This window comes from Oryctolagus cuniculus, chromosome 7 (assembly GCF_964237555.1).
Source record: "Oryctolagus cuniculus chromosome 7, mOryCun1.1, whole genome shotgun sequence".
NCBI lineage: Eukaryota > Metazoa > Chordata > Mammalia > Lagomorpha > Leporidae > Oryctolagus > Oryctolagus cuniculus.
Genome location: NC_091438.1, coordinates 105,867,207 through 105,882,593, shown reverse-complemented (window position 1 = coordinate 105,882,593; position 15,387 = coordinate 105,867,207). Strand labels below are relative to the sequence as shown.

The following is a 15,387-nucleotide window of genomic DNA, read 5'->3' as shown; positions in this document are numbered from 1 at the left end:
AGACTGAATCAGTTTTTGTCTAACGTTGATGCCAATTCTGTATAATGGTTCAACAAAAATAGAATCCTAAAGGCTTTGAAGTTCTTGGAAATGACAGGATAAAAGTAAAATAAAATTTTGAGCAGGCAAAGATCCTCTCATACTGGCTGATTTCAATTTTGATGACCTTGACCAGTATTGTTTGGCAAAGCCTAAAGTGCTTTATACTCTTTAATAGTGTCAATCAACACATATAAAGCCCTCCAAGTTTATTTCTAGAATTGTTTTCCTCCTGAAGGCTTCAGATAACTTAACTATCAGCCTTGAGGCCTCTGGGACAGCACATGACTCAGCTTCTAGTTGGGATTCTGGTTCAGTATACAACTAGAAGAATTAGAAGAGCTATTCTTTAATGCGGGCATTTTGCAAATGGAGTTTCCAAAGTGCTATCATATGAAAATGAATGTTATGAGAAAAAAATTTAAGCAGGAACTCCTGATTAAAGATACAAGTATTTAACTCTCTGGAAATTAAGATATGATTTAATTTTTCACATTAATACATGTGGAATTATTTTGAAAAGTGTCCTATAGACTTTTTTTTAATGTATTTTTTTTGACAGGCAGAGTGGACAGTGAGAGAGAGAGACAGAGAGAAAGGTCTTCCTTTTTGCCGTTAGTTCACCCTCCAATGGCCGCCGCAGCCGGCACACGGTGCTGATCCAATGGTAGGAGCCAGGTGCTTCTCCTGGTCTCCCATGGGGTGCAGGGCCCAAGCACTTGGGCCATCCTCCACTGCACTCCCTGGCCACAGCAGAGAGCTGGCCTGGAAGAGGGGCAACCGGGACAGAATCCGGCGCCCCGACCGGGACTAGAACCCGGTGTGCTGGCGCCGCTAGGTGGAGGATTAGCCTAGTGAGCTGTGGCACCGGCCCCCTATAGACTTTTAAATTAATAAAGTTTCCTATCTTTGATGTTCTGTCTCTGAATGTTTGAAATCTGCACTTCGTTTTGCATTATTTCTAATTGTTATATTGTAAAACTGAATTTTCCTGAAATCCCCCATTTCGTTCTTTGGAGAAGAACTTCAGTCTGGTGATTAAAGAATAATGAAGTCTGAACCATCATATAACAGAATGTTTGAATTTCTCCCAAAACACAATGTTCATCAGTCAGTAAGAGAATCTAAGTTCACAAAGACATATTCATAAGTGTCTTTTTATTCTATGTTTTTAAACTTTCATCCATGCATACATACATGTTTATTAAATAAGATTGATGCGAAGTAGTGCCCGGAAACTATGGCTAAAGACAATCTAAACCATGCTAATGAAAGCTGACTGGAATACTATGTCTAGAGTCATAGCTACGTACAGTACTTACCTGAGAAATAACCGTCCCTAGATGTTAGTCACAGTGGCTCTCTAACATTGTCAAGTTTGGTATCATAGATGGAATGGGAGTATAGGAGATCAGAGGGCTAAACTCTGACTGGTTCTGCACACACACTAGCCATGTTTCTCATCATCTCACTTTCCTCTCTATATCATAAAGGCTGTTGGACTAGGTGTCCAGGGAGGCCTCCCAAGTAGGAAAGTCTGTAGGATTTTGTTTCTAGTCTATGTTCTGAAGAGTTGACCATCTGCTTCATGTGAGCAACCTCCGAATACTTTGATTCTTGTGCCTCTGGTTAATCCATGGACTAGCCCCTATCCTGGAAGTGAAACACCAGGCAACATCTCTTTCTCTACTCTTACCTTACCTACTCCTGTTAGAGTGGAAAGATCCTAAAGAGGATTGTTGGGGCAAACTGAGAGCAACTCTCAACTAGATTGGAGGGTTAGAAGAAAGATGTTGTTGACAGAGTCTTCAACATGTTTGTGGAAAATGTGTACTATGAAAAAACTTTGCACAAGTTTCAAATTTTTTGCACTAAAATAAACCTACTTTAAATTCCATTTCCCACGAACTTCTTGAAGTGCCATCCTATGCCTGCTTGTGGGGTTTACTAAACATCACATGGTCCCCCAGCATTCACTGGTATTTGACAGTTTTCATCACCCCCATCTGTGTTTGTCAGGAGCTTCCCCTCACTCCCATCACATTCCTGCCCAAATCACCAGGCCAAGAAGAGATAATTATTTTTTAAAGTCCTCAGAAGCATATGTTTCATAGAATGCTAAAGAGAAAAGCCAGGCAAGGAAAGGGCTCTCTAATCTAATTTGAGGTTTTTTTTTTTTTTTTTTGAGGCTCCCTTTGGGCCCTCTTGATATGGGTGGGAAATGCATTATGTCAATGATGTTTATTAACACCCTATTTTGTAGAGAAGCAGTTTGCCTTGTACCAACTATTCTCCAAGTTCCCTCCCCAGGGATTCTGGAGAAAAACCCCTTATGGCACAATGTTAAAAGCAATCTTGTACATTTTTGCCTTGTTCTTAGGTACACATATCTTGAACTTATATGGCTGTTAGCAAAGTTGCTTTTCAGGATGGGTAATCTCTCTTGAAGGCTCTCCAAAGCCTCCTGTCAACTAAATAAGCCTTAAACACCGCGCTTGCTTGCCTGTCTTCCGCTAGCCTGATTACTTGGACTGAGTGTTTGGTTGGCTGTTTATGAAGTCTTCTGTTACCCAAGCCTGTTGACTGATCCATCATTCTCTGACTAGGTGTTTGTTCTCTCTTCCTTTTTGCTGATCACAGAGGCGCAGCCCGGTAAGAACTCTCAACATTTTTACCTTAAACATGTATAGAGAAAATTGCTGCCGAGGCAAGGTGGCCAGGTTGGTTTCCCATTCCATTTTTGATAACCCAGTGTGAATGAAAGAGATGAATTAGGCTTATGAGTTGGACGCCTCTGGCCTTCTAAGTGTCAAGAGCACATTTTAAAGTTATCAGAGCACTTTTCCATAACAAGCTAAATTGATGCATGGAAATGTATTTGAAAAACCTGTCTCTGTGTGTTTGTGTGTACATATATACATTCAAGAAAGGCTTGGAGATTGGTCAGACGGCAACAAAGATATTGATAGCCAAGTGATGATTAAGAGTAAAAAATTATAAAGGAAAGTATATTCAGGCCACATTTTTTAAGCCTGAGTTTGAAATATGTCCCTGGACCATAAACACTGGTCAGTGAGCAATGATACACAGTTGCTTATGTAAGGAGACATACTTTCAAATCAATACTCCTAAGCTGTCACCTAATTCTAAATTTTCTCACTGAAAACAAACTTTAGCAGAGTAGAGCAATATTAGTTTGCATGGTTCCAAGTGAAATCTCAGTCATTTTCTTCAGATTGAAGCATATAAATCATTCAAAATCACAAAAACCAGGGTCTTTGCTATGTTGAAGATGAGTACCATCTTCATGGCTCAGATCCTTTCGAAAGGAAATGGGCTGCAAACAGGCCTGGGCCAATCTGATTCATCAGTTACTGTTTGAGGGAAATACCCTGCACCAGGTGATGAGTTGGTAGCTCAGATAAACTGCTTGGCTGAGGTTTTGAGATGGTGTCTGCAGGGGCTCCTATTCAGGTGTGAGGATTCCAACTCAGCTCTTAGGTGGCAACTCAACTTCCGACAAGTTACTCCAAAGTAAAACGTGGCGTGAAGTGGACCTATTCATTCAAAAGAATAAATATCACTCATAATATAAAATTTACTCATAATGTATATAGAACAGCATACAATCATTGAAAGGAGGAAAATAAGTTCACTCAGTGAAGGGAAGAAATCTTTTTTTTTTTTTTTTTTTATTTTGACAGGCAGAGTGGACAGTGAGAGAGAGAGACAGAGAGAAAGGTCTTCCTTTGCCGTTGGTTCACCCTCCAATGGCCGCCGCGGCTGGCGCGCTGCGGCCGGCGCAGCGTGCTGATCCGATGGCAGGAGCCAGGAGCCAGGTGCTTTTCCTGGTCTCCCATGGGGTGCAGGGCCCAAGCACCTGGGCCATCCTCCACTGCACTCCCTGGCCACAGCAGAGGGCTGGCCTGGAAGAGGGGCAACCGGGACAGAATCCGGCACCCCGACCTGGACTAGAACCCGGTGTGCCGGCACCGCTAGGCGGAGGATTAGCCTAGTGAGCTGCGGCGCCGGCTGGAAAGAAATCTTTTAATTTAGTGGGGGTTTTTTTCCTGCATGTGGTCTGTGTGGCTGATAGCGCCTTAACCTTGTTCTAGATTTGTCATGCTACATTATTAAGGCCATCACAAACCATGGACTGGAGCCAGCTTGCAGCCAGAGTTTTTTTTTTTTCTGTTACCAATCATTCAAATATCTGTTCCTTTCTAAAAATGGTGTTAGTTTTATTCCTCCTAATTAAGCAGCAGACTTTTCTTGCATATTTTTTCCATTTCTTGCTTGCACTTAGCTTGTGATCATTCATTGAAGAGGAAGGAGTATTTAATAAAAATGTAACAGGACTTCCTTAGTGCCTTTCAAAAATAAACATGTGTTAAGTACAACTGACACAACTTGGGAATTGATAACCACAAATAAGCTTTGTACCTTTCTGGTTTCATAGAAATTACACTTTTAAATGAAACAATAGAGCAGAGAGGCCAGTGGTCTTCAATACAGCCTGTGGGATCTCCCAACAGCTAGACTGCAGGTCTCACAATATCGAGTGGGCCTTGTCCCCTCAATGCCAACTTATGATTGACTAAAGTCCCCGTATCTCCTCCTTTAGACTTCATTCATAAAATTCTGTCTGGAAGTCCATATCCCAAAGAAAATTTAACTTCATTTAAACAATTTCTTCTTGAATTATTTCTGACTAAGGGGCCTTGTTTTCCCAAAAAGAACCTGGATCCAAACTCCCATTATGGCCATGGTAGATTTAAATTCCCCATTTGTTAGAGTACTTACTAGTACTGTAATGGTCCTCTATGTGGCAGACGGGGTAGGGAGAAACAGATTGCATTATTAGGCAAAAGAAACCAGGCAATATAGCTTGAGAGATTGAGCCATCCACCTGCAAACCTCTAAAGGATCGTAGTTCAAATTGAAATTACTTGCCCATGGTAAATGGGTTCAAAATGCAACAGAAAATTCTGATATATTCTTAGGAAAGAGGAAATGAAACTTCTTACAAGTCTTACTGGGATGATAGACTTTGTCCTAATTGTTAGTGTTGCCCTCTGAGAAAAGAAAACATATGGATGAATGCCAAAGTTACAAAGCAGGAGGAAATGTGAGTTTGGTGGCCACCCACCAAATTCATTCATGCTCTTACCTTTTGGGAGATATTTGCTTATACTTCACTTTCCCTACCTCAAGTCTGCCTCTGCAGTTACTGTGCGCAGGCAGTGCCCTGAACTGCCCCACCCTAGATACAACCCATCTACTGCTCTACTTGTTTCATGCTAAGAACTTTTCACTACTTTTGGCTTTGAATTAAAAGTTTTTATCTAATCAGTACAAATTAATGATCAGACAAGATAAATACCTAGATGTGACTTGCCCAGATTGTTCCTGCCAGAGCTGTTTGAATTCCCATAGTATCACACTGCCTTGAGCTAAAGAAATGACTCCCCATTGGTGACTGGTGGCCTGGTGGCAGGCAAGTAGAAGAAACCAGAGAGGAGGCTTCATGGGTAGAATGGCTTCCTGAATACAGCAGTCCAGTCAATGGCAGATGCTTCAAGTTTCCCTTTCCTCGAATACCTGTCACTCAATGTCCTTTAAATTCACATGAGTAAACTGACAGCTCTACTGCCGCTGTGGGGACCCCACTTGACTAGGGACATACAGTACACCTGGAAATGATCTATGATTGTCAGACAGCAAGTGTATGTTCAACTTGGATTCACTTTCTTATCTGCCAGAGTTCTAGAAAGTTTTCTTTTTAATGAGCTACTTAATATCGGCTTTTAATTTACCAAATCTCCCCAGGTAAGGAGTTTTTCTCTTCAAGAGACATGATTTACCCTCCTTTGCCCTCTATAGTCTTTGAGTAAAATGAAAAACTGATTTGTGTGTGTGTGTGTATGTCTGTAATTTCCAACATAAATGTGGTTCTCAGAAAAAAAATGCATTTTCGCATCTGCATTTTTTTCAGTTTATTACAATAACAGAAATAATACATATTGTACATAACGTATATGTGGTCTTAAGCCTTATAGTGTCTATTTCTAATTCTAGGGTGCAATTAAAAGGAACTTATCCAGTAAGTATATCTTAGCTACCAGAAATAGAGTGCAATTTAAAAGAAGGAATGGTTCCTTGGATCTTGAAACTTACATACATCTGAATTATACACTCTTGGAATTTATTTTTAAGGTTTACTCTCTTTTTTAATTTTTATAGCAACAAATTATTGTAACAATAGTCTATGTGGGTTCTGAATGCTTAATATTTAAATTTTGAAAATGAACGTGGTTTTGGGAAAACATTGGGTTTTTTCTATATTTGTCCAATCATGCTGTATCATTTCACTTAAGAAATGGATTTAATCAAGTGTGCATTTGTTGAAGGGGGAAAGGAGAGGAAGAAGGCAGGAGGAACTGAAAGTAGACACAATTCATGTATTCTTATATTATTTGACATTAAAATTTTAGCCAGCCAAAATGATATGATATAGGTTATAATATACATAAAACATGATTTTTCCTTTACCGCGTACAACACATTCTAGGAATTATAAATTCATGGTTCATAGTTGAAGATGTAACATTTTCTTGGCATTTCAAGAAAAGAGCAGGCAGAGAATGCTGGATTCATGTACTATGTACATATGGCCTGGCTTAGTATTCTCTTATGGTAATTGAGAAGCAGAACTGATCAAGGCAGCAGACACTGGAAGAAGGGTGTGCTATTTCACTAAGCTCCACAGTACGCAAAGCTACTTGATGGCTTATCATGGAAGTTCCTTGGTTAATGAGGCTCTACAAACACCAGAGAAAACGCCTTTACATATGCCTGAAATATGGCTGTTGCATTGCCAAAAGAAATGATGTGTTTTACCAAGTTTTCTTTTTGATTTGCTTATTGATGAGACTTAAACTTCTAAATGTTTTCAAACATAGTTCATAAGACATATCAGAAAGGAATGGTAAAAATATGGCCTAAAAATCTTTTTGTCTTGTGCATCAGGTGAAGAAGTGGCAAGGCCTAGGCGTTCCACACCAACTCCAGAACTTGTAAGGTGAGAATGAAAGCCACTAATTGTGTTTAAAGGCAAAGCGTGGTGAACTTTTAATAATTAAGCAAATCTCTTTTGGGCTAAACTCTAGGCTTCCACTTTTTAAAAAGATTTTTATGTATATACTAATTTATTTATTGAAAGGCACAGTGATGGGTTGGGGGTGGATTCTTCCATCCTCTGGTTCATTCCCTAAATAGCCACAATAGCAGGTCTGGGCCAAGTCAAAACCAGGAGCCAAAAATTCCATCTGGATCTCCCATGTGGGTGGCAAGGGCCCTTGAGACATCTTTTCTTGCTTTCCCAGGAGCATTAGCAGAGATCTGAAGCCGAGCAGCTGGGTCTTGAACAGGTGTTCTGATAAGAGATGCTGGCACTGCAAGTGGTTGTTTAATCCACTGCACACCACAATGTCAGAATCTCTAGGCTTCTGTCTAAAAAGGGGCTACCTACACATATAAGTCCATATATCCATAGTGTGGTCCAAAGGGTATCAGTTATCATAAATGCAGCCCAAGGGAGACCCTGAGGAAAGTTCTCTGCACTTACCTGAAGTAACTGTCCATCAGAAAACGTGGTCACCTTACTAACAAGAAGGCAAAAGGTCTGTAGCGAGATCTTTCAGTGTCTGGAAAGCTGACCTGAACTACAGTTAGAAAGCCCTATGAAGGGAAGCCTTCATTCAGTACAATTTTATGATTCATTCCACTTACCACACAACAAAAGACACTTCTATTTTTTTGTTTGTTTGCTTGTTTGTTTTTGGCAAAGCATTGTATTTTGCAATGTATTTTTATGGTTATGTGTTTTCAAATGGGCATTCTCTTTCAAAAAGATTGATTATTTCCACTTAAAAGTTGGATTTAAATCTTCCACCCTCACACTCCTGATCACATACACAGAACTCATTAGGATAAATCAGGAAATCAGAAGTGGATATGATTATACAGTCTTCTCTTAATTGGTCTAGAGTCATTATGATTAAGACAAAGCATGAGAGTTAAATTGATTATTCTCCTGTTACCCTGATTTCTCAATATTCTTCTCTCTCTCAGATGTACTGTGTGGGAATATGAGGAGGTCGTATCTGGTTTATTGGGTAGAAGGGAAATGGATGGAATATGCAGCTGGGAGACTCTGTTTTCTTTCAAATACAAACTTCCTGTATGTTTTATCACTTAATGTGCCTGTGCTGGACTTCCACTAATCATAAATTGCATTAATGATCAAATAGATGTGGTAACGACAAATTAAATGTTTTTGAGATCTTAGAGATCTTAGGGAACAAAGATGCCTTACAATAAGCTTTTATCTCTAGTGTTCTCTCTTCTAGGTATGGAGAACGGTGATGCTTTGAAAGAGTTTTTCTCTTTCAATTTATTCCTGTTGGACAGGAGTCAGTAATCCTTTGAGAACAAGGGATCTTATCTCCTACCAATTGTCTTGTCCCATGATATATTGGACATCATTATATAATACTTTCTAAGCCTACATGGGCTGGGTACACACATACATACGTGATACATACACGAGTGGGTGCATGCACACATACACACACACACACACACACACTTGCTTTACAGAAAAAAATACTTGAAAACTCGTTTATCTTCTTGAGTATTCATCTGTGAACCCTTTCTCTCTATTTGTCTCTATCATGTGTGCTACAGCAAAAAGCCTCCAGACGACACCACAGCTCTTGCTCCCCTCTTTGGCCCACCATTAGAATCAGCTTTTGATGAACAGAAGACAGAAGGTAAGAAAAATCCTATGTAACTGCAGATTTGTTTTGATTTTTGTTGAAATATAACTTTCCTAGAGCAAATGTATATATCTTATGGGATTATTTGTCATCTATCATCGTATCCTCATGGGAAAGGAAAGTTCTGATCTAAGTGTGCTGTCAACAACAGGAGATTGGATTGCAAACCTCTATGATTTTATGATTTGAAATTTACTTCCAGAAATATCTAGGAGCTATAAAGTTTACTCCTTAAAAGAGGTCAGTAAGAATTATGGCAAATATGCATACATCCCATCAGTGACTAAATTCTCCATGCGCCAAGCACCCATCATTTGAGGTGTTAATAAGAGCACAAATGGAGCCAGACCTTCCTACATCCATCACAGTCACTGTCATTGTGAGTTAGCCTCTCTGACCGCATTTGCTGTCATTTGCACCTCATCAATGGAAGTGTCCATTGGATTGCTCCCAACAGGCATTGCTTGCTAGCTCAAGACCTAGGAATGACCTTCAATCATTTAGCAACTGAGAATAAAATTTTGCAGGAGAAATACCTTCCTTTCTGCTATTGTTGTTAACTTTACCTATTAAATATTTATACCTAGAAGTAAATTTTTAACTTTTAAAAAATTAAGCATGTTTTGAGCGAATTTAAATCATGCATACTTTGCTGATATAAAATAAACTCTCTATAAAAGATATCAGAGTCACTCTAAAACATGTTTATGTCCAATTCTTGTATCTCCAGTTCTGCGTTCAGTAATATAGAATATTTTTATGAAAATTCTTGGACTTAAAAGAACTATGGCATATCCGTAATAAAATGCCATCTTTTAAGAGCCCATTTGTGAAGTATCCTGAAGTATTAAGATTTGGAAGCATAATGAGCAGGCTAAGTTACAATGACAAAGAGACCTCAAAGTATAGTGAATTAAGCAAGATGGAATTTTGTTACTGTTTCATGTTAATAATGTAGGACTGGTAGAATAGCTCATATGCTTATCCTCAGCATGTTGTCTTTTTCTGTATGTCCAAGGAGACCGCTCCTGTCATCATCTCCCGGTCATAAGAAAGATGATGCGGAGTAGGCCAGTGGAGCGCATTGCCATTTCTTCTAAGAATAAAATCTGGAAGAGACACACGTCACTTCCAGCCAAAGCCCACTGGACTGAAGTTCGTGCCATATAGCCAGCTAAAACTCTTACTATAAGAGAAACAAACAGATTCTGAGAGTTATCTAACAGTCAACAATGCCTCAATATTTTCAAGGATTTAGTTAGGAAAATGAAAAAGAAAATCCTTAAATATTCCTGCGGTGACTTAGATGTCTATAACTTAGACTCCCTATGGTGTGATGGTTTTTTAACTGATTTCAACCCTGAAGTTCTGCAAAGTTCCAGCATTTGCACCAATCATACTAACTTTTTCAACACCCACACTTCTCTTTTTATCTACCCACTCTTACTTCTTTTGACTGATTTTTTTATCACTGCTTTAAAAGTCTCACAGGAAAAAAAAATATGTATTTTTGAGTCAGGAATGTCTGGGTCAGGTCTTAGCTCCTCTACTTTTACCTTGAACCAGTAATTGAACCACTCCAAGTCTTGGTCCTTCTCCCAAAAGTGATACTGACGTCAACCACAGGATGGTGGTATGAGAATTAGATAATAACAGCAACTGTCTATGTGATAAGTGATTTATATACATTTTTTTTTGACAGGCAGAGTAGACAGTGAGAGAGAGAGAGACAGAGAGAAAGGTCTTCCTTTGCCGTTGGTTCACCCTCCAATGGCCGCCACGGCTGGTGTGCTGCAGCCGGCGCACCGCGCTGATCTGAAGGCAGGAGCCAGGTACTTCTCCTGGTCTCCCATGGGGTGCAGGGCCCAAGCACTTGGGCCATCCTCCACTGCCCTCCAAGGCCACAGCAGAGAGCTGGCCTGGAAGAGGGGCAACCAGGAAAGAATCTGGCGCCCTGACCGGGACTAGAACCCGGTGTGCCAGCGCCGCTAGGTGGAGGATTAGCCTATTGAGCCGCGGTGCCGGCCGATTTATATACATTTTATATGCACTATGTTTATATACATTACTACCTTTAATCCTTTAATAACGCTCTGATGTTGCTCTTATCTCCATGTTACACTGAAGGAAGAAAGCTCAGATGCACTGACTTGTCCAAGACCCTTCAGCAAGTGTAGAGGCTAGATTCAGAGCCATTTCCACCTGGCTTCCCAGCCTGTGCAGCACAACAGGAGGAATTAAGCCGTACCTGCCTAGTCCCTGGCAAGTGACAGGTACTGAGGAGAGCTAGCTGTTGACAGTGCTACCACAGGAGTTTTTAAGACAAAAATAAAGAAAGCAAGAGAAGAAATGCTCAATGCGGTGTGCTTCGGCGCAATACCTAACTGCTCTGATCTATTTTAGACGTCTAAGCACTTGTTCCTTTTTTTTTTTTTTTTTGTTCTCTTAGAATAGTCACCAAGCATTTTTTAAAATAATTTATCTTTATGATACTATAAAGGGTTTATGTAAAGTCCCTGTAAAATCCTTGAAGGATAGAAAATACTACATGGAACCCATGCATCTTCAGTTTTGAAGCATATTCTTAGTAGGCTTTAAATAAACCAACTTACAACAAAACAAGTGTCTGTGGGATTAATGCCTGAATTTTCAAATGGGTGCCAGAAATGGAGTCCGTCCATGTACTGAAATTCAGAGTGTCCTTAAGTGACCAACTGGGAAGAAAGTACAGAATCTATTTTGAAAAACTTTTATTTAGCTACTTGTACACACATAGACACCTCTTCCGCCCCCCACACAGCTACCCCTGCTTCTATTCTCTACTTGAAAAGAATGAGGAGCGGCTCATTCCCAAAATAATTCTCCAGGACTGAGGCGAAGGGGAAATAATTTTGTGAAGCTCAACTCTTTAAAATCAGATTGTTAACTTTTTCAGTCTCTTTTGAACTCATGCTGGGATATTTTCTTTTTATGTTTCCAGTTCTTTTAGATCAGCCTGAGATATGGGGTGCAGGCCAACCAATTAATCCAAGCTTGGAGTCGCCAAAGTTAACAAGGCCTTTTCCCACTGGAAGTAAGTTATGTATTTGCTCTGTCTGGAAAAATAAGTGACTCATTTTGCTGTCTGTATAGTGAAATTAGGCAAGTCTAGAAAATCTACGTAAGCAACATTTGGGCTATGTAATATTAAGAAGCAATATTGTTATTTTAATGTGTTCAAGGCTATCAAGGCAAAAAATAAAATAAAAATAAAGTAACGTTATTAACCTTGAATTATAACCTCTTCTGACATCCCACATGCTCATTTATTCATTCAATATATATGTCAGTGGGAAAAGCAAGTGAGCTAAAGAAACTACCAACTCCCAGCACATAGGTGAACAAGTCAGATATGGTCTCTGCTAGTCTTAGAGAGCAACCGAGGACTGCCTAGGACAGAAAGGACAGATTAAAAGATTGACAACTGGAGAGCCACAGAAATGAGACTATGCAAAAAGAGAGACTGAGTTGGGTGAATTTATGACTAAGCAGCCATCAGCAGGCCTTATTGTCCTGCATGCCCCTTCACCACCAACACTACCATCTCCGGGTGACTGGAAAGAAAATCCCAATGGTCTTCATAGCACTGACCTGTGGTGAGTTGCACGGTTTGCACTGAATGGATGCTTATTTGGTCAGACTACCTGCTTGATGGATTCCATGAATTCTCCTTTCAGTAGCTGCCCATGGCAAGCAGGCGTATGGAAGATACTCTTCAGAACACCTCTGAGGGGCTGGCTCACTTGGCTAATCCTCCGCCTGCAGCACCAGCATCCCTTATGGGTGCTGGTTCTAGTCCTGGTTGCTCCTCTTCTAGTCCAGCTCTCTGCTGTGGCCCAGGAGTGCAGTGGAGGGTGGCCCAAGTGCTTGGGCCCCTGCACCCCCATGGGAAACCAGGAGGAAGCACCTGGATCCTGGCTTCGGATCGGCACAGTGTTGGCCATAGCAGCCATTTGGGGGGTGAACCAACGGAAGGAAGACCTTTCTCTCTGTCTCTCTCTCTCTCTCACTGTTTATAACTCTACCTGTCAAAAAAAAAAAAAAAAAAAAAAAGAATACTTCTGAGAGGATTGGATCTCAGAGACAGATGTTTGGGAAGAGGCAAGGTACTTTGAGGGTCACATACACACCAACTAATATTTTTCCAGTTCAACATCCCCCAGAACTCTGTGTTTGGTGCCTAAAAATAATCATAGGGATTACTCAAAGGGACTCATAATCAAAGGCCAAGAAGTTATTTGTTGCAGATATTATGGTCGTAAGTCATGTGACCCAGCATTTCCAAGGTTATTTCTCCCAGTAACAAGAAAAATGGCATCAACTTTTTCTAAACTTTGAAACTTTGAAAGATGTGTATGTTGAAAGGATTTGAATCACAGTGCGAGGAGTATAAAGGTTTCTTCTTGCTCCTGGAAGCAAATGCAGTTAAAAAAAAAAAAAAGAAACAAACAACTCTAACATCCCTGAAAAGCTTTCCTGACATATCAGAATTATCCAAATTATTCCTAGAAAACCCATCTTAAATTCCAAGAAAGTAAGCAAGTGACACATTTATGTAGATGATTTATTGTTTTTAGATCCAACTATTGGTAGGCATTTCAGAATTTTGAGTTTTATGAGCTGTAGTTACCCAACGGAGGCTATTGTTGAATTGGCTTGCATGTTTTATATATATATATATATATATATATATATATATATATATATGTTCATTTGGTAGTTGCAGTGTAAATTTGCTGTTTTATATTATTGGGCTTTTATGGTACTTTATTTGTATATTATGATATTTTCTTATGATCTTGATTAGTTTTTGGGCAAAGACCCTGATTAATTCTTAACCTCTGTGGGAAAATAGATCCACTTAAGGTGTAGTTTTCACAAGTTGATAACTAAGATTAAGAATCACATATTCCAAGCCGGCGCCGGCACCCCGGGTTCTAGTCCTGGTCGGGGCGCCAGATTCTGTCCCGGTTGCCTCTCTTCCAGGCCAGCTCTCTGCTGTGGCCAGGGACTGCAGTGGAGGATGGCCCAAGTGCTTGGGCCCTGCACCCCATGGGAGACCAGGATAAGTACCTGGCTCCTGCCATCGGATCAGCGCAGTGCGCCGGCTGCAGCGGCCATTGGAGGGTGAACCAACGGCAAAGGAAGACCTTTCTCTCTGTCTCTCTCTCTCACTATCCACTCTGCCTGTAAAAAAAAAAAAAAAAAAAAAAAAAAAGAAGAAGAAGAAGAAAGAAGAAAAATCAGTACTTATTGAAACAGTAATTCCTAACCTTGCTCACAAAGTGAAAAGCCCAGTGAGAATGGTCAGTCTCTTCAGAGGATCATAATACTCCACTTTTTCTGTCTCAGGATTTTGTTTGGCTGTAATTTTTACCAAAGGAATCCATTCATTCATCCTTGACTCAAGTCGCTTGCTTTCAACTTTCAAAAATACACTTGAGTTAAAAAAATATTGTAACTTTAGGGACTGGCGTTGTGGTGTTGTGGCATAGCAGGTAAAGAGCCCACCTTTGATGCTAGCATCCATTATAGGCACTGGTTTGTGTCCCGGCTGCTCCATTTCTGGTCCAGCTCCCTGCTGATGGCCTAAGAAAAACAGCAGATGACGGCCCAAGTTCATGGGCCCCTGCCACCCTGGGAGACCTGAATGGAGTTCCCAGCTCCTGACTTTGGCCTGGTCCAGCTCTTGTCATTGCACCCATTTCAGGAGTGACCGAGCAGATGGAATATGTCTCTCTGCCTCTCCCTGTCTCTGTAAAACTCACTTATCAAGTGAATAAAAAACTTAAATATATAGATAGATATTAGATATGAATTTGAAGAAATCTTTCCAGACTTATTCAAGGCAATAATACCTTGAGTGCATTAAAAAAATACCCTCACGTGAACCCCATTGACCTTTTATCATTTCCAGTATCATCTCTGGAATTGTAACTGTTAATATGATATTCATTCAGTCACTCATAAACTCCTTGCTGACACCAGGTTAAATAAATAAAACATTTATTTATATATTTATTTATTTGAAAAGCAAGGAGACCTACAGATAGCAGGAAAGTTCCCATTTGTTGGTTCACTCCCCAGATACCAACAACAGCAGGGCTGGACTTGACTGAAGCCAGAAGCTGGAACTCAGTTTAGGTTTCCTGTATCACAGGCCAGACAGGGACCCAAGTGTTTGAGCCATCACCTGCTGCCTCCTAGGGTGTGCAGGAAACTAAACTCAGGAACTAAAACAGGGAATCTAACTCAGGTTCTCTGAGATGAGATGCCAGTGTCCCAACTAGCATCATAACCACTCAGTCAGATGCCCATCTCTAATTTTTACTCATCCCAGTGTCCCCAGTTCCTGATATAAAAGGTGGGATTTAGTTGTCACTTAGAGTTGGTCAAGTAATATCTTAAGGAATGAAATAGTTATACTACTGTTATTGTCCAGTATTCTCCAAACTCTCACTCTGATAAA

The 15,387-nt window shown here is 40.2% G+C and overlaps 1 protein-coding gene across 11 annotated transcripts in view; it reads left to right on the top strand.

The window, feature by feature from the left end:
• Window positions 1–15,387, top strand: part of SGIP1 (SH3GL interacting endocytic adaptor 1) — a 246,346-nt gene that overhangs the window by 155,369 nt on the left and 75,590 nt on the right. For 6 of the 11 annotated variants that reach the window (XM_051857653.2, XM_051857648.2, XM_051857646.2 and 3 more), the window contains exons 9-13: window positions 2,680–2,691; window positions 6,118–6,142; window positions 7,069–7,120; window positions 8,788–8,873; window positions 11,860–11,952. In XM_051857653.2, the coding sequence (XP_051713613.1) occupies window positions 2,680–2,691; window positions 6,118–6,142; window positions 7,069–7,120; window positions 8,788–8,873; window positions 11,860–11,952 (268 nt within the window). The remainder of the gene's footprint in view (window positions 1–2,679; window positions 2,692–6,117; window positions 6,143–7,068; window positions 7,121–8,787; window positions 8,874–11,859; window positions 11,953–15,387) is intronic. The other 5 variants (XM_051857652.2, XM_051857650.2, XM_051857649.2 and 2 more) reach the window with 1 other exon arrangement.